This window comes from Hippocampus comes, unplaced genomic scaffold (assembly GCF_001891065.2).
Source record: "Hippocampus comes isolate QL1 unplaced genomic scaffold, H_comes_QL1_v1.1 scaffold151, whole genome shotgun sequence".
Lineage (NCBI taxonomy): Eukaryota > Metazoa > Chordata > Actinopteri > Syngnathiformes > Syngnathidae > Hippocampus > Hippocampus comes.
Window position 1 is genome coordinate 25,923 of NW_017805591.1, and position 19,200 is coordinate 45,122.

Below are 19,200 nucleotides of genomic sequence, written 5' to 3' on the forward strand. Positions count from 1 at the left end.
AGGATGCTCGTGAAGGAAACCCGCCAGATGAGTTGGGGATGAGGCTTGGGGATGCTTTTAAAAAAGACGAGGGCGAGTCATGAGGATCAGACACAAATGATGACGAGGGGGAAATCTTAAGAAAATGTCTGTTGAGAGAACATAGCTAATTACTGCAGACAGTCTGTCTGGACTCGTCTCCATGGTAACAAGATGGGCCAGCATGGCCGACCAGTTTGCAGGAAGACGCAGAGAAGGAAATCAATGAAAAAGACAGACAAAGCCCAGCAAAAAGCAGCGCTTTGTGATGCTACGCTTGTCTTTGATAGTGTTGCTGATCACAAACGCAGTTTGTCCACCAGATCGTTCTGATCCGCCTCTTGAAATACGTAAAATAGACTGCTTGCACATGTTGATACATTTGGCTTGCATCAAGCTTGGATATAACAAATTTTGCTGCTTTCGACGAGACAAAGTACACGTGCGTACTCACAAGCCGTATCGTGAGCATGCTTTGTATTGCTTGGGAAATAAGTAGTTACTGTTGATGGAAAGTTAACAACTTGGCAGGTTGAGGCATGAATCGAGCTATGCGGACAAATTGTGTGCCAAACGTGAAAGGTGGGGTAAAAAAACTCAACCAAACTGTATATTTCTAAATATATCCATGAGATTTCTAATGTAAACTCTTTTTTTTCTGATATTGCCTGCAGTGTTGGGTTTTTTTTTGGCGGGGGGGATAATTGTGTTAGATAGATGTGGCAATACTGGCCATATTGGAACCTCCCAAGTTGAACGCAATCGATTCTGAGATACTGCCCACCCTCTGATTTGTTTTTAACCGTCATAGGAAATACTGAAATTTAAATCATGTTTAACACAACAGCAAAGTAACATGGCTTACTGTAATACAAGTGTAAAAAGAAGTTCACCATTGTTTGCATAAAACCAATAAACTCTTAACACCTGAGGGTACATTCCATTTTCTTCCCCAGTTATTAAACTCGAGTCCGTTCAGATATGGAGGCGTCAACCACTTCTTTCGTGCCTTTTGCTACTGCTAAATTGCAATTCCCTTTAAGATCATTGTTAAACGTTTCCTCTTTGCCATCACCGGTCACCTTCTCTTATGGCTTCACATACAAAAACATAAAAGAATAGGCCATTCTAGAGAAATATTTTTTTTCCCTTGAGGATTTTAGTCAAATTCACAATTTTATGAGAGGCGTCGACCACTTCTTTCGTGCCTTTTGCCATTGCTAAATTGCAATTCCCTTTAAGATCGTTGTTACACATTTCCTCTTTGCTATCACCTTCTCTTATGGCTTCAAATACAAAAACATAAAAGAAAAGGCCATTCTAAAGAAGTAATTTTTTTGCCTTGAGGATTTTAGTCAAATTCACAATTTTATGACTTACATGAAATTCTTAGTTTTGTGTTTTCTACCACAAGTGCCATCCCTTGTTCGTTCTTTCACTTTACCTTTACCTTCACTGATTTTACAGACATTTGTTCGAGTGTATGTAATAATAATAACAGTTTGACCGTGATCATGTTGCCTCGCTGTTGGGTTGTGATAGAGAACATTTTTGTTCCCCTCCCAGTAGCAGTCGCCGAGACTACTCGGTTTCTTCAACCCGATAGGACGCATTGACGCGCTCACTGGAAAAGAAACGTCGATTTGGACACGCCTCCTCCCAGTAGCTGTCGCCGAGACTACTCGGGTTTCTTCAACCTGATAGGACGCATTGACACGCTCACTGGAAAAGAAACGTCGATTTGGACACGCCGTACAATAAAATCTTGTGCAAATATAATTGTCATTGTAATTCCTACATGGACCCGTACAGCATGTTCTCATGCCCTTTACTGCTCAAACAGATTGGAACTTTGTCACATATGTGAACCTCTTAGGTTGCCTTGTTTGGAAAGTCGCTTGCATAATAGCCATCTTTATCTGTGTGTCAATAACCCTGAGAGGGAGTGGCTGCTACGCAGGGAAAAGAAACGCTTGGGGTGCTGTGATCTTCCTTTTGAATGTCGGCAGGCTCTCGATGAAGGGAATGTGCGGTTATTTTGGTCAGGGGACAATAAACTAGATGATACATAGATAGTGGTTAAGCTCGCTGACAAATACGCCATCTGATTGACACGTGTTGCGCATAGAAAGGCAGAGCGTGGGTCCAATTTTTTTTTTTTTTTTTAAATACTAAACGCTCGTTGTTGAACAATCAAGAAAGGAGGTTGTTCTATTGTTATTTTATGTGGTAGCCTGGCTTCACTTCTATGGAATAGATGTGGGATATACCGTCCCCTTCTGACCAGTCAATCTTAGTTGTTTTTTGTTTACGCCTCTTACGTCTCTCTCCGCACTCTCCAGGCGACTGTCTTACATCAGGTCTCCGAAGCATTTATAGCAAAGCTTTTGAAGCTTAGGACTCCCACCGTGGCCAAATATAGTAAACGTGAATCCAGCAGCCATGTGAGCGTGCGTGTGCGTGCGCGCGGATGGCCGTGTGCGCTTGTGTTTTCCAGAGTAAATGGCTCTGGGGCAAAAACGTGTTTGTTATTGTTCCCAGCGCTTGGCCTGCAGACAACACTGCCAATTAAAGGGGCGGTTTTATGTGTGAAGAGCAGGAAGTGTTGCCGTGTGTGGCCGCTCGCGATTGGCTCGCCGGTCTTTCCCAAGGTTCCTTCCCTGTTGACTGAGAAGCCGGGGCTCTTTATTGCCGTGAGCCTGATGAAAGGTAAACACAACAAACCTTTGATTAGGCTTTGCATTTAAAACCCTTTACTGGAACTGCACGTGCGTAAGCGGCGGGCAAATTAGTGCGGGGCACCGAGATTTACGTGTGTGCGTGTGCATGTGTGTGTGCGTGTGTGTGTGTGCGTGTGTGTGTGAGTGTGTGTGGGGGTGTGTGGTGGCGTGTGTGTTGCGTGTGCGTGTGTGTGTGTGTGTGTGTGTGTGTGCGTGTGTGTGTGTGTTTACCCTAATGAGTGATAAAGCTCTTTTGGAATCTCTCCTCTGTTGCGAAATCATTCGCCCATCCATGCCTTCTTCCCTCCATCCCCCATCCAAGCCAGCATAAAAACAAAACAAGGCGCATGAATGAAAGTGGGAGGGGTTGGCTGGCCTAGAAAGGCAGGCAGGCAGATAGAGCAAGAGATAGTGGTGCAGGGTGAGGCGGTGGCAGAGAAGAGGAAAACAGAGGAGGAGGAGGAGGCCAGCAATGAATGAGCGAGCTGAACGGAGCATGTTTGGCATAGCGACTAGCTTGTGGGGCTGGGCAGGAGTCACTGGTTGTGGCGCTCTTATACTCTTGACGCCACATCCCTGCCTACATTATAAATTAGGAGAGCACGAGAAATCCCCCGAGCAGTCTGTCAATATTATTCTTAAAGCGTGGTGCAGAGTAAACAACACTTTTCATGACCTTGTATTCATGCATCTTAAGCAAAGCAGGAGACTTGTACATGCTCAAATTCTCCTTAAGTAGCATCAGTAGCAGGGTCTTTTCAAGCTTGTTGACTCCGCTGCCCCCTGTCTGCCACAGCAAGGCCAGGGTTAACCCTGGGCGGCTCTCTTGCCTGACATGGAAGAGGCCATTGAATAGCTGCCTCCCCCATCCAGCAAACACATTGGCTAAGACTGAGGGTGGATCTAGGGCTCGAGAGGTACTCCGGCATGGAGTCTCGACTGGAGCCGGATTGGCAAGCGCAGCATGTACACACACTGCAGACAGTCGTGAGGGGGGGAGGGCGCAGCATTTACCTCAGCCTCGCGCAAGTGGCGGCTTTTGTAGCTCAGAAAATCTGCAGCGACCCTTGCTTTAAACTTAGGTTACGTTTCTTCAGCCACTCCTTTTCTCATTGTTTTTTACTTTGCCCTTCGAAAGCGTTTCTCTCTCCTGCCATGACCCCATCTGTCCTTTTCTTTTGCACAGGCAGCACAACAGGCAGGCCTCCCGGAGCTGTGGAAGAGGGCGGGTGGGTTGGGGGGCTGTTCCTGACTGTATCTTTGGCAATGTGTGCTCATGTGAGCCACAATGAGTTGGCATCCCACTGAGGCTAACATTGAGTGCCACTATTGTCCTATAGCTCATTTACTGTGTTACAACACTTCCTAAACAACCTTTTTGTTCATATAGTTTCAAATGGTTTCAAATTCTATGGGATGAATCATAACCTCGAAAGTCAACCACAATCCATTCATCCGAGTGGTACTCAAATAAACCACAGTAGTCACATAAGCGGAATTGAGGGGAAAAAAAACAGGAAGTACAAACTTAGCAAAATCAAACTAACAACTGGCTCTAAACATGTCTTAACAGAAGCTAATGCTGCTCAGTCTGCTCAGCCGTTCTGGTGTCTGCTAGTGCTCACTCAAAGACACCGAAACACACTGGAACGTTGGATAAAAGTCTCGGACACCACAAGAATCTTTCTGCTTTAAATGGGCCTGTTTATGTCCCGGTAACTAATGGGTGGATTTGTTTCTTCTTTCATCTTTCTTCCCTTTTTTTAATAAATTCCATCTTGGCGATGTAGACACTATTAATATGACTTGTATGTCCGTTATGGTTTGCTAAAATGTACCAACCTTTTCTTTGGTGCACCACCACAAAACGTTAGTTGTGTTTTTTGTTTTTTTTCCCTGACGTTTTTGGCCTTAACATTCAAGAAATTGGCAATTGTTCTTTTCATCGTAAGCACCGTAGCTTTAGCCACTTTGGATCTGATGGATGTAAGTCATTGACATAGGCCTGTCATGATAACACATTTTTTTAGAAATTTTTCCCAGAAACTATCATGAGTGATACTTAATGATAATGTCATTGATGTTTTTTATGAAGCTGATTTGATGAGAAATATTGGCAAAAATATATATATATAAATAAAGGCTCTGTCCACAAAAATTGCACAGCAAATATCAGACATTTGGAAGCAATATTTAGAGAGACAGAAATGACTTTAGAAGGCAATATACTGCCAATCACTTTTCAAATTGAGTAAGAAGAAGTGCCAACAACAATCCTTTTGGAGCAGTAACAAATGACATCACAACAAGCAAATCAAAACAACCTGATCTGTATTCAGATTCGTACAGCCTATCAAAAAAAAAAAAAATAGCAGCATTGCTTTCGCAACATGTTGGATGGCTGGCCGCACTGATAGAACTTATTATTATTATTATTATTTTTATTTTGGGCGTACCATTGAAAAATGAAGATGCCTAGACGCTCAAATTGGTCGTCATCTCAAGCCCTGCTGGTTATATAAAACAGGGTAAAAGGGTAGGTATTGAAACATCAATAATAAGCATCCTCTGGGGATGACAAATTAATTTAATGCTGATAAGTAAAGATCCAAGAGTTTGCCAAGTTTTTTTTTCTTTATCTCTTGATTACTGTTTTGTTACCCGAGTCCAACATAGACTTCGTAAACCCTTCCCTTTAAGTGATTTATTATGGATGCCTGTTTTGTTCACAGCCGGTTAGTATGTGCATTTGGTAGAAAGGTCAGTGGCTTGTATGAGATGTAATCAGTCTCTACTGGGCCACAGATGAGGCAATAACCGCCCGTTTATTAGATCATTACAGGGCACCGGTCGAACCTGAAGGCTAATCCAATCACATTGACACGCTGGCTCTCGGACCAAACGTTGTTTCCCGATAGGTCGAATGAAACTTGACACGAGCAAATGACATATAATGTTCAGCCCTTTGGCAATTAAAGTTGTCTCCGTGGCGCTGCTCACTGGGGCTGCGAGCAGTCAGCGGTCATTCACTTCCATTTCTGCATGCGAATTGCAGCTGAAGCTTGTCGAATTGGGTGCGCTTCAGTGGTCATTCGTGTTAGCATGTAATGGTGTCCATTTGGGCAAACTCAATCGGAATGTTCAGCCTTTTGCTTCACCGTTTGGTAGCAGTGCAGATACAGAACGAAAGTTTCTTATTGCCCACCAATGTGCAAGCTGGTCTTAACCACTTCTTTTCCTTCTCCCCTCTGCCTCTCTTTAGTGTGCCTGGACCGCTGTAAGCATGGCGCGTGTAACCTCCGGGGCCAATGCTGCCACGACCAGTGCTTGGGCAGCTGCTCGGAGCCAGGCAACGCCAGCAGCTGCGTGGCCTGCAGGAACCTCCAGCACGCCAACACCTGTGTGGAGAAGTGCCCCGCTGGATACTACGTCTTCCGGGGATGGCGCTGCGTCAGCTTCTCCTTCTGTCAGGTGTGTTGTTGCTCTGATATTACCCATGTAGTAGCCCTTGATAGACTTGAAAATAGTCTTGAAGAATTGTTTTGTCTCTGCCGCTTCTCTCAGGCGCTCCACAACCAGTGTAAGGAGACCAAGAGACTGAACCAGGGCCGGGAGTCTGGTTGCCATGAATACGTCATCCACAACGGCGCCTGCATTCCAGAGTGTCCTTCTGGATACACCACTATAAACTCCTCCATGTATGTCTGACGCACGCACGCACATGCCACCATCAACACTATTGATAGTGGCGACTGGCACATGCTATCAGTCACCCACATCAAGTGTCATACCGTCTCCACAGGCTTGCTGCTACACTGCGTAAACATACTCACTCGCACACAAGCAGTGATGACATTTGGAAGTTGATCAAACACGAAGGCGGATTTTGTTTTGTTTTTTTTCCTTTCCTGAAATAATTCGAAAGGTATTTAGTGGTGACAAAAAGCAAAGGCCAGTGTACACAATGCTCTGCTAACAGCTAGATTTAAAATATTCATGAAATAATGAAATGACTTCTCAATGAGTCTTTATTTTAACTGGAAGTGTTTAGTATTTTCTAATCATCCCATTGATTATGGTGTCTTATAAATCAGGGTTTTGACATTCTGACCTGAGGGCGGCCGAGTCCATCATACTGGCGTATTAATATGGTCGTAAAACCGAAAGGTTACGACCTTTAACATCAACCTATTGCTCTACTAAATGGACCTTTAACATACATTCCTTAACATCCGGTCCGGCTACAGAATCATGATTGTGGATGACTTACCTGCATAAATTAGATCTTGTAACAGTGACAAGAGGAAAGAGCCGTGTTTTTAATGTGAGGATGTGCTCCCGAAAACTCCCTTGACAGTGAAAGTCTCGATGTAAAAATAACCACGGCTACGAAAACGATTAACTCTTATCTCCAACTACAGTACCTAGTGATTTTGAATTACCTCTTGCTCACATTTGTAGTCGTTGGCCAAGCGTTGCTTATTTTGGAAGCCGGCTTGCATTATAATGCCAGATTCATTTTGCTGCCAATAACTGATTAATTTCCTGTTTGAAAGATTACTCAGTGACTTGGAACTTGTTCACTTAGGCGGCTTAAGTGTGATTATTTCATGTGAAGCAAATGTATTAAGGATTTTTTTTTCTTTATTATTTTGGATTTAATCAGAGTTGACGATTGCTGTCGTCAGCATAACCAGTGCAGATGTAGTCCGGTTGACTGAACATTCCTTAGATAAAAATGGGTAAAGAGGCAAACTACAGTGTTTAAAAAAAAAAAAAGTCTGACATGAGTTTTCTGCACGTATTAAAGACCACAGAGAGCACATCAGTGGATTTCTTATTTAGATTGGCCAACTGTTACTAAAAGAGGAGAAATGTTCCAAAACATTCACACAGGTTTGGACAGGAAGCCTAAAATGTATTGGGTAAAGTCCTCCTGTTGTCCCTTTGTGGCTCGGAAAATCTGACATGCGTTTAGCAAGTGGCAGGCCAAGATGAGTCTTTAGTGGGAAGAGGAGCAATTTTTGCTCGTGCAGAGACATTAGTGGGGTGTGGTGAAGGAGGACAGATGGAAGAGGGAATTAAAAGGACAGCGCTTTGTATTTGTGTTCAAATAAGAGAAGGTTGCCCCGAGGATATCTCCATCATGTGGCTAAATAATTTAAAATGTTACCTGGATGCAAGCATTTCTACCCTTGTTCGCTGCGTTGTTTGTTGGTATAAATGTTTTTGCTTGTTTAAAAAAAGAAAGACAACACACTCTGGGCTTTTAGTTCATTTAAGTACATTTCAACCTCCTATAATGGCTTTTTTTTTTCCAACATGAATCGTGTCCACGTGTGCATGAGAGTGAGCGACTTTCTCTCTGATTCCCCAAAAAGAACGTTGCATTAAGAGTCAATCATACTCCCTCAGGCAGACGCAATAGGGGCTTCCTTTGAGAGTGTGTGATTTTGTATGCTCATATGCACGTTATCCAAGAGAATAAGCGTTATAGAAAGCGGATGGCTCGATGGAGGCAATATTTACTGGAACACTTTCACATACTCGCCATATGAAGTTTGGAACACATCTTCATGTTCAATGCAATCAAACATGCTTAAACTTGAATCCCGTCAATCCTCACTCTCTGCGTTTTTTGGGTCGAAGAGCACAAACCAGTGGGACCCAAATTCACAACAGCAGTCACGGAAGTACCCAATAAAAGTTGTTTCCGCACAAAGAGTTGGTCAACAGCGGTTCTGGCTAACAGTCGGGAATCGGAAGGAAAATAGGAAGTAGAAACCAACCAAAAGGATGACATTAAACGTGATTGAACAGAAGCGACTGTCATCCATATGGCTACTGGCAATTATCTCCGACTGGCGTGACACTGGAACACATGTTAATGTTGGGCAAAAGTTCCGGAGAAACCACAATTGTGTTGACTGCTTTCAACGCTTGCCTGCTTTTTCCTCTTGCGACTATTCTTTTGTTGAGAGGAGTTACAAAACGTTTCATGTTTGCTCTCGCCCTTTAGTTTTACTATGGTGCTAGATAGATGAAAGACAGATCAAGTGAAGCAGCGCAGTTGAAAAAAAGAGCATGTTGGTGTGTGACGCATCTGGTTCTGCCAGACCTGCATCCACTCTTCCAGATTTTTCGACCAGACGCCGCTGCCCAAGTCACCGGGTTCAACCGGACAGATAAACACTGGCCCTTTAAGAGCTAGCTGCCTGCTGTCTGCCTCTGTGTCTGTGTTTTTCACTACAACGGGCCAAAACATTCTCTCTTTCTACGCTGCAACTAGAGCGTTACTTCTGAAGGAGCTGAATATATGATTTTCCATGTGGAAGAGGGGGCAAAAAAAAAAAAAGAAGGCACAAAAATACAAGCGAGATTTGCCTCCTACCGTTGTTTAATAGACATCATTGCAGAGTGTTTCCCAATTCGATAATAAGTCATAAAGCGGAAGCACTTATATATGTTATATATATATATTCAGTGGTGGAATTTCCTTTGTTTAAGGATGAATATTCAGGAAACTGTAATGGGCCGTTTGACCCAGTCAGCTGTGACGGAAAAAAATCCACAACTGCATTCCATCGTGAGCCCCAGGTGGCAAGGGGAGTCGAACGGTTGAAGAATTTTGTTTTCTACCGTCTCTTGGGTGTGCTTCCCAGGCAAAGGGCCTCATAATAACATTTGCGTAAACATAATATAAAATGGCAATTAATGCATGCTGGCTTGGTCTTACATTCCAAACCCCTCCCCAGCATTCTTTGTTCGCCATAACCAGCAAACAAAGAAGCTGCTTTGGAAGTGTTGTTACATTCATCACAACAGTGGCCACCACTGGAGATGTCAGTACGGTGAAAGAAGCAAAACTCTACAATACTGCACGGCTTCTTGGTTGAGATCTGAGGCAGACCTTCTGAGGTAAAGCTGTCAAGGCTTCAGTCGGAATTAAAAAGCAGGATTATGTTTCTTTTGAGAGGCCTCATTTGTGTATGAAACGTTATCCTCCATGCGGTTGAACCAGTGTGCGCGTGCGTGTGTGTGTGTGCGCGCGTGTGTGTGCCCGGGCGCTTGCTGGACGAGGTTCGCTTTTGTGAATGGGTTTCCTGAAAGGCGGCACTATGAAGCCCTCCGTTCCGAGTGCATGCGAGCGTATGTGATTACGTGCAGAAGTGCACGTCTGCAGTGTGAGAAGGCCGCTCACGCATTCTGGGGACTGGAGCTGGTGTCTCACTTTTTGTTGTGTCTGCAGCCGTACGTGATGATGTATGCACAGAGGATGATGAGCCTTGCGCCTGTATCCGGCATTGTGCAAATAAAACAAAACCGTGTCATGCCGTGTCTTTGGCTGATAGTTATTTACAGTATGTTGACCTTGATTTATTTACTGTATTAATTGGGATTTGTGATCAGTCTGTTTTGGATATGGCTTGTTTGACTTGAGAGGTTAAGGCAAGGGTGACCCAACATTTGTGGTTAAGGGGCACAATTGCTTTTTTTTTTTTTCCAAATGGACACATGGGCCAGGTCATTCACTAATGTGATGAAAAAAAATACTGTTTGCAGAATAAATTTATTTAAAAAAATAAGAAATGAAACAGTTATTTGACAAACCATTTTTTAAGGTCAATTATTAATGATTCAGTCAACCAATTAATTCACTACAGGAAATGCAGTAAATGTATAAATTGGTGTCTTGGCATTTTTTAAAATTTACAATGAATCAATTTAGCCAATTAATAAATGACATACACGAAGAAAAAAAATACAAAATGAATACCGGTAAATACTAATTTTGGTTAGCATTCATTAAATGACCAAATTTTAGGGGGGAAACAACTCAATTAATACATCAACTCAACTTTATTGATAAAATAATTTGGACAAAAAAAAACCAACAACAACCATAGCTGAAACAAAGCGTTTTGTATTAATAAAACTCTGAATGCTCGATAGACTGGATAAAGAACAGAGCAGTCCAAGTATGGCCTCCTGGCCATACTTTTAATTTGTGGCAGACACTGGGATAAATTCAAATCACTTGCAAAATGTCATCATGTTGAAAGCATTCATTTAAATGGAAAATATTTATTGTATAGTCGCACATTTAAAATATACAGACAGACTGTGTCCCTTCTTGGGAAATACTTCTACTACTGTACCACTACATATTATTTAAGACTCATTCACACAGAGGTCCCACATCATTGCTGACCCATGATTTGCAAATTGGGGTATTGCTGTAACTCGGCTCTTTCACACAGTGGTATTAAGGTCATTAGATGCGTCACGATGTCAGAGTTTCTTTTGTCACCCCTTTGCAGAATACCTTTTCATGCAGGTGTCGACATTACAGCTAAGGTACTTTAAATAAAGGCAAAAAATAGTTGGGTCGACTATTTCCCCCCTCATTGCTGCATATACAGGACAGTGACATGGTGAAAAGGCGGAAAAACGCCTCTCTTACAGGCAGTGTAAAAAGGGGCTTTTAATTTGTTGGAACACTCCAGGCCTTGTTGTGTTGGAAGTGCTGTGTCATGCCCGCTCGCGAACCGACGCACACCAGCACAACACAACACATTCCTGCTTCATTGAGCTCTGTCATCTCCCATTCCATGGCCAATCGGTCTGCGCACTTGAGCATTTGTGGTTTTTGTTTTTGCTTTCCGTGTTCAAATACAGCCACTTGTTTGTCTACTTCAGGCACAACATATATATATATATATATATATATATTAGGGTGACTCATGTGTGTGTATGTATACACACACACACACACACACACACACAGTATATGTTAACACTAATCCAGTCATCTTGAAAGTCATTTGACTCCTTTTCCAAAACAGCAGTACAGTGCGGCTTGACATAGTGTATGCAAATTGATTAGTTTTAAAAATCAAAAGTTGTGAATGGATCTCAAAATAGAGTGGAACTTCACACGGCAGAATACTGTTGGTCAACGTCCGATTGGTTAGCATTTCAACACAATTTTCCGATCGGAAGTTTAAAAAAAACAAAACAATCAAGCTGTTGTTTAGAGCTACACTTGCACAATTTGTTTTTGTCATTGCGTCAATATTTTTTTATCTGAAACATTGTGGTTGAATCCCGAATTGTACAGTTTTTGGCCTGCTTTTGTTGGGCAAACTGCCACACTGAGATGCTCCGCTGCTCTCAGTTGATTAGGTATTGTAAAAACTATAGGAAGAGCACAATCAAAGCCTTTTCCTGAACAAAGCAACTTCTTGTACTAAACCACACACACACACACACACACACACACACACACACACGCACACACACCAGAAAAGAACAAAGCACCCGATTGTTGAACTCGGTTACAATGCCACCATGTGCTGCTATCACGGTAAAGCTCACATTGGCATCCCAAATTCCCAAACGTTTGGAATTGGTGCTTCCTTTTGACCTCCAGCATTGCCTCCATTGCAGTCGTGTCTCAGCTTTGAAATGCATCGAGCACAGTAATCCCTTTTTGAATAAATGCATAAAACGTCCTTGTTTGTCTGTATTGATCCGTTTTGACCGGTATCATGTCAGCAAGTGCCGCTCTCATTAGGATGCTGATGTTTTTATTGATGGTCCTCTCGCTCCATGCAGGTTGACGTGCTCGCCATGCGCAGGTCTCTGTCCCAAGCTTTGCGTGGGGAATAAAACCATTGACTCGGTCACCTCGGCCCAGGCGTTGAGAGGTTGCACCGTTCTCCACGGCAACATGATCATCAAGATTCGAGGCGGGAGTGAGTACGCTTGCACAACTCCCTCTGGGCCTCCTCGAGACGCTCAGATTTTCGTCTTCGTCTCTGCCTTCTCTCGCTCAGTCACCGTCTTAACTGTGCATTTCTTGCTCTTCATCATTTTTCACCCCAGTAGCTGACTCCGCTGTCTTTTTTTTCCTTTTTTTTTTTTTTTTACCCTGCAGATAACATAGCTGCTGAGCTGGAGGCTAGTTTGGGTCAGATTGAGGAGATCACAGGCTACCTGACGGTTCGCAGAGCCTACGCCCTCGTGTCCCTCTCATTCCTCCGTAAACTGCGCATCATCAGGGGGGAGCATCTTGAGGGAGAGTGAGTCTTCTTCCCCTTTTCCCTCTTCCTCCCCCTCTCTCGCAGTGTCTGACAAATGCACCTCTCCATCTCTTTCAGCATCTATTCCTTCTATGCACTGGACAACCAGAATCTGCGTGAGCTGTGGGACTGGTCCAAGCACAACCTGACCATCCAGCGTGGCCGCACCTTCTTCCACTATAACTCCAAACTGTGCATGTCTGAAATCAGCAAAATGGAGCAGGTGACGGGCACCATCAAGCGCAACCAAAAGAATGACATTGCTGGGCGCACCAACGGAGACCAAGCCTCCTGTAAGTTGATGCGATCGCTGTGAGCGTAACTTAGTTAATAGAGCCCCGACTCACACCTCAAGTCTGCGTTTGTTGTTTGTTTCACGTTTAAACAGTGAGTCCCGAATCAACTCTCACGGGTTACAAATTTTTACAGAAAAACACATCAGTGGGAAAAAAAAAAAAGAAAAATCCAATTTGGTTATATTGAAATGCTCAAATGAAATGATAAATGGAGTGCACCTATGGTGCAAAAAAAAAGCACGATACGTCTTGCCCAAAGTGCTTTTCCAAGCCCCATATTCACTTTTTTGAAAACATCGGCATATATGCGCTAACGCAGCCGTATCATCCTCTGGAAAGGTTTTCCTTTTTATCCCTCGCTGTGCATTGGCCAAAGGCGGAATGTTGTTTTGGACCAATTTTAAATCCATCTATTGGAGTTACCACCAATTTGTGCACTGCCCTGGCAAATACATTGCTTTGACTCTTCGCAGTTCTACGAAATCTTCATTGTCATTACTGTAGAAAACGTAATTTTTTTTTAGGCTTATCGCCTTTATGTGGTTTGACACTAAACTTAATGTTCTTTGATGAGACATTTTCTGGGTGGTTTGTTGTTTATTTCCAAAGTGATTTTGACGATAGAGCCCCCACATGATTACCATTGTATTTTAGAGTGTTATTTCCATTGTTTTTGTGGTGAAGGATTGAGTGCGCCAATGTTTGCAGATGTAGCGCATGTGCCTCTAGCTTTTAGGCCATCTGGATTTGTACACACATTAGAGGAACCTCTCCTGTTTTTATTTTGTATTTATTTATTCATGTAGTTGTTTTTTCCCCCGGGGGGGGTGAAAGATACATGCTGATCATCTGCTTTATCTCCCAGGTGAAACCAAGCTGCTGAAATTCACATTCATCAAGGCGGCGTCAAACAAGATTTTAGTGAAGTGGGAGCCTTTTTGGCCGTTAGATTTCAGAGACTTGCTGGGGTTCATGGTTCTCTACAAAGAAGCGTAAGCATCTGACCCAAGTCCAATTTGTCTTGCTTTTGGACAGGTGTTTCTTTAGCGTGAATTCTGCCATTGTTCTGAAACGTACGGATGGATGTTTTACACCATATCACAGCTGACTTCCCTCTTCTTCCTCGTGTCTTCTAAGGCCGTACAAGAACGTGACCGAGTTTGATGGGCAGGATGCGTGCGGTTCAAACAGCTGGGTGATCGCCGACGTTGACCCACCGGCACGTGTTACCGACAACAAGGAGCAGAATGAGCCGGGCCATTTGATCCGACCCCTGAAGCCGTGGACTCAGTACGCCATCATGGTGAAAACCCAGCTGTCTGCGTCGGACGAACATCAGGTTCACGGGGCCAAGAGTGAGATCATCTATGTCCGCACCGATGCTTCCAGTGAGTTCCACTGCTTGAGAGCCACATACAAATTGGAATTGACGCGTTAACTAATTGTAGACCTTTATTTGAGACCAGAGGGATTAAGAAGTAAAAATCTAAATTTGAACTTTTGACCATATTTGCCTTCCAGGTATCTTGTAGTTTCTTAAACACCGTTTGCATGTCGTGCTTCCCCACCCAAAAACATTTTGTGTGTCTTGAGGTACAGGAAAAATCCTCACTCATAAATGATTAGTCAGTGTTGACCTGAATTGTTTACGCAACATTGTTCAAATGCTGCTCGTAGCAGCATGTTTTCTTGCTCCATTTTAATAGCGAATGTGTCTTGGCCTGACCGCTGATCAATCAAACGGAGTGAAACACTTGGCAGGAACGCCACGATCGTCATTTGCACACACATGCACACAAACGTGCAAACAAAGGACTGACTCGTTCAAATCATTTCTCCATAGTGCCAATGGGGGACAAAGACTCGGCAGGTTACTTTCGTACAGCAATAACAGAGAGGGGGGCGGGGGGGGGATCAATGATGACTGATGGAGTCAGACGTTTCTAGAATGTTCTGCCCTAACGTTTGTCGACCTCAATCTTCCTCAGAGCCCTCAGTGCCTCTGGATCCCATCTCCTCCTCCAACTCCTCCTCTCAAATCATCCTCAAGTGGAAGCCCCCCACCAATCCCAACGGCAACATCACCCACTACCGGGTTGTCTGCCGCAAGCAACCCGAGGACAGCGACCTCTACAAGTTTGACTACTGCCTGCAAGGTCGGTATCCGACCACGTGAGCTGTTTTCGCGCGAATCAGTTTGTCGCACTCGGAAAACATATTTGGCCCTTCCACAGGAATGAAGCTGCCATCGCGGACCCCGACCCACCTGGATAGCGATGACGAGCAGAAGTGGAACCACACAGACGAGCCGAACATTGGGGGCAAGTGTTGCGCCTGTCCCAAGACGGACGTTCAGCTCAAGAAGGAGCAGGAGGAGATTGAGTACCGCAAGACCTTTGAGAACTACCTGCACAATGAAGTCTTTGAGAGCAGGTACATTGCAGAAGTGCCATTTCAACAGCGGCGGTTTGGTTTTCTTGTCACGGCGACCGCTAGAAAGTCAAAGTGCGAACACAGCAAATAAGTTGCTGGTGTTTTTAAATGGATTTTAACATGCAGAGCAGATCGCGGTTCTGTTATTACTCTCTCGGTGGTACGGCAGACTATCAGAGGCCCTCCAACCAGCCAGACATGATCACCCGTCTTTTGTTCGTCTTTGTCTACTGGAGCTGCGTGCCAAGTCTCCCTTGTCCTTCAATGTTTGTGTGTGTCATTTATGTGGACTTGTTTTTGTTCCGGGCAGCACAGTGGGTGGGCACATGGTGGGAGGTGCCGATTTTGGAGGCTCCAACGCACCTAACCCATCCACTTGAAACACACATACACGCTCTGTTGCGGCTTCTCTACAGGGAGTGATTACTGCGGCCATTATCATTCACGCCAGTCAGGCGTGCAGTCATGCAGACGGCCATTCGGACACACACACTATGAACGTCACACACACCTCAGCAGGACTTCGAGCCCATGCTGTAATAGGTCAGTGTCATGCAAGCCGGTGCACGAAGACCTCTCCGTGTTCCTCTTTTCCATCACGCAAGGGGATCTAGGACATTTTTTTTTTCCCTCCCACCTGAGCAGCTTTTAACTCAACCCTGAAGCTCTGAACTCTTAGCAAGCCAAGTACAATGTAGTCAATGATGCTTTCATAGAAGTGAAGATGCCCGTCCGAGAGAGTTGGTACACCACTGCGAAAAGGTCTTGCTCCATGGGTTCAGTGGTGCATTTACATTTCAGGAAGTGGACGTTGGCTCATGAACACCATCTAGTGGAGGTACGGAGAAGTTGTTCTGTTAAAGCAGTGGATAGATGTCATGGAGTCAGACCAGCCCGTGAGGGGAAAATCCAGCTTCAATTACAATTACATGCCTACAAGTTTGAATCCACGCCCATCAACAACCTGATTGAATGACCATCTATTAAGGGGGAGGGGGTCCAAACAAGCCTGTCTGCCCATTGCAATATTCCCTCGACCTTTTTGTCGCTCGTTCATCTGGAGCCTCAAACCGTTTTCCTCTCTCTTTTTCTCGACATTTGCTAAATGCTTCATGCGTTCTTCTTCCAGACCTTCGCGTCGGCGACGTTCAGTGGGAGTGGCCAACGCCACCGAAATGCCTTTCCTTCTTCCTACAGTCCCCAGCGTTCATAACGGTTCTACCAAAGCCACACCCAAAGAGGAGGATGAGGAGGGAGCTAAGGTCTTTTTTGCCGCATAGGCTGTTTATCAAATTATTGGCTTCAGTGACATGATCATTTGACTGACACGATCATTCCAGTTTGGCTTGGAAAGCAATATGACGTCGTATAAATGGTCATCCTTGAATTTCTTTTTTTTCCCCCGCACAGGTTGAACTGAAAGTCTTCTCAAAAGAATCAACTGTCATCTCCAACCTGCAACACTTTACCAGTTATAAGATTGAGATTATGGCCTGCAACCATCCCACAGACCTCAAGCGCTGCAGCATGGCGACTTATATCAGTGCTCGAACTATGCCGGAAGGTGAATACGCATTGCACCTTTGTTTAAATACACACGTGTCGTTTGACAGGCATGCACACCGCCTTGAGAAATGATCAACACTTTAACCCCCCAAAGCATGCAAGGAAGATAATCTCGACATTGTCTATTTTCTTCTTCATGGTCTGATATGTACAGAGAAAGCAGATGACATCCCAAGCCAGGTGACCCATGAGTTAATGAACGGTGAGCCTGCATCCGTGTTCATTAAGTGGAAGGCACCCGTCTCTCCAAATGGTCTCATCATCCTCTATGAGGTCTTCTACAGGAAAGTTGGGGAGACTGAGGTCAGTACTGTACCACCAGGAGGTCTAGGAACTACATTATTGCCTTACAATGCCATGCTGTATGTAGTCGGACAGTCGGAACTACAAAATCCTCCATGGAGAGGCGGGGGGTGGTTATTCGTTTATAAAACTGCAGCGCCGCTACCTCTGCTGTGTATGTTTGCATATATTTGAGTTGTTTGTGTGGCATAAATGTGTGGATTCAACTTGCATTGCTATTCATGGTACCACTGCCTGAGTTGAGAAGCCAGTTGCTGCACTGTTTCCATAGTGACAGAAGCGGGAAGGAAGACTAGAATGCAGGCACAGGGATGGACAGGCACCTCCACTGCACCGCACTGCACTGCACTTTGGACGCATCTTGTAGCTGAAACAAACTATCATTCTACTAAAATGTATAGCAGGCGTGTCCAAACTATGGCCTGGGGGCATTTACGGCCCGCCATCCATTTTTCAGCGGATGTCAAACACTAAAAATGACATTTGACATGAGCCACAAGGTTAGTTAAAAAGGTGAAGGGTGGGGGGAGTACTGTAGAACCTTCCACTGGATTCGAAGATACAGATAAGCCATTAATGATTCAAAGAATAACACAATTTATCTTCGAAACACTGTCGTGAATAAAGATAATTCAATTTTAGAGACAAAAATTGTTTCTTTCACTTTGTGCTGTGGGACTGATTTAGGAATACATCATATTAATGATCCTCAAGTAACTGAAAAATGATCACCTTACTATAGTTTTTTTCTTCATTTTGGTTCTGAATGTGGACATCGGATTCGCCTTCTGTTAAGTCCTGTGAGATAGGAGGATGTTGGCCACCCCAAAAACTTGGAAAAATCATCAATTATTTTCCTTAACACCTTTAACAGAAAGCTGGTGAAATGAACTGGAAAATACCAAAAAAAAAAGGAGACTGAGGTCAGTACTGTACCACCAGGAGGTCTAGGAACTACATTATTGCCTTACAATGCCATGCTGTATGTAGTCGGACAGTCGGAACTACAAAATCCTCCATGGAGAGGCGGGGGGTGGTTATTCGTTTATAAAACTGCAGCGCCGCTACCTCTGCTGTGTATGTTTGCATATATTTATCTGTGAGTTGTTTGTGTGGCATAAATGTGTGGATTCAACTTGCATTGCTATTCATGGTACCACTGCCTGAGTTGAGAAGCCAGTTGCTGCACTGTTTCCATAGTGACAGAAGCGGGAAGGAAGACTAGAATGCAGGCACAGGGATGGACAGGCACCTCCACTGCACCGCACTGCACTGCACTTTGGACGCATCTTGTAGCTGAAACAAACTATCATTCTACTAAAATGTATAGCAGGCGTGTCCAAACTATGGCCTGGGGGCATTTACGGCCCGCCATCCATTTTTCAGCGGATGTCAAACACTAAAAATGACATTTGACATGAGCCACAAGGTTAGTTAAAAAGGTGAAGGGTGGGGGGAGTACTGTAGAACCTTCCACTGGATTCGAAGATACAGATAAGCCATTAATGATTCAAAGAATAACACAATTTATCTTCGAAACACTGTCGTGAATAAAGATAATTCAATTTTAGAGACAAAAATTGTTTCTTTCACTTTGTGCTGTGGGACTGATTTAGGAATACATCATATTAATGATCCTCAAGTAACTGAAAAATGATCACCTTACTATAGTTTTTTTCTTCATTTTGGTTCTGAATGTGGACATCGGATTCGCCTTCTGTTAAGTCCTGTGAGATAGGAGGATGTTGGCCACCCCAAAAACTTGGAAAAATCATCAAT

General features: G+C 44.0%; 1 protein-coding gene across 1 annotated transcript in view; it reads left to right on the top strand.

The window, feature by feature from the left end:
- Nucleotides 1-19,200, top strand: part of insrb (insulin receptor b) — a 49,574-nt gene that overhangs the window by 20,796 nt on the left and 9,578 nt on the right. Inside the window, exons 2-13 of the mRNA XM_019880212.1 lie at nt 6,001-6,209; nt 6,303-6,436; nt 12,357-12,496; nt 12,679-12,823; nt 12,902-13,116; nt 13,985-14,111; nt 14,257-14,507; nt 15,108-15,275; nt 15,354-15,552; nt 16,682-16,814; nt 16,963-17,116; nt 17,273-17,421. Of these exons, the coding sequence (XP_019735771.1) occupies nt 6,001-6,209; nt 6,303-6,436; nt 12,357-12,496; nt 12,679-12,823; nt 12,902-13,116; nt 13,985-14,111; nt 14,257-14,507; nt 15,108-15,275; nt 15,354-15,552; nt 16,682-16,814; nt 16,963-17,116; nt 17,273-17,421 (2,024 nt within the window). The remainder of the gene's footprint in view (nt 1-6,000; nt 6,210-6,302; nt 6,437-12,356; nt 12,497-12,678; nt 12,824-12,901; nt 13,117-13,984; nt 14,112-14,256; nt 14,508-15,107; nt 15,276-15,353; nt 15,553-16,681; nt 16,815-16,962; nt 17,117-17,272; nt 17,422-19,200) is intronic.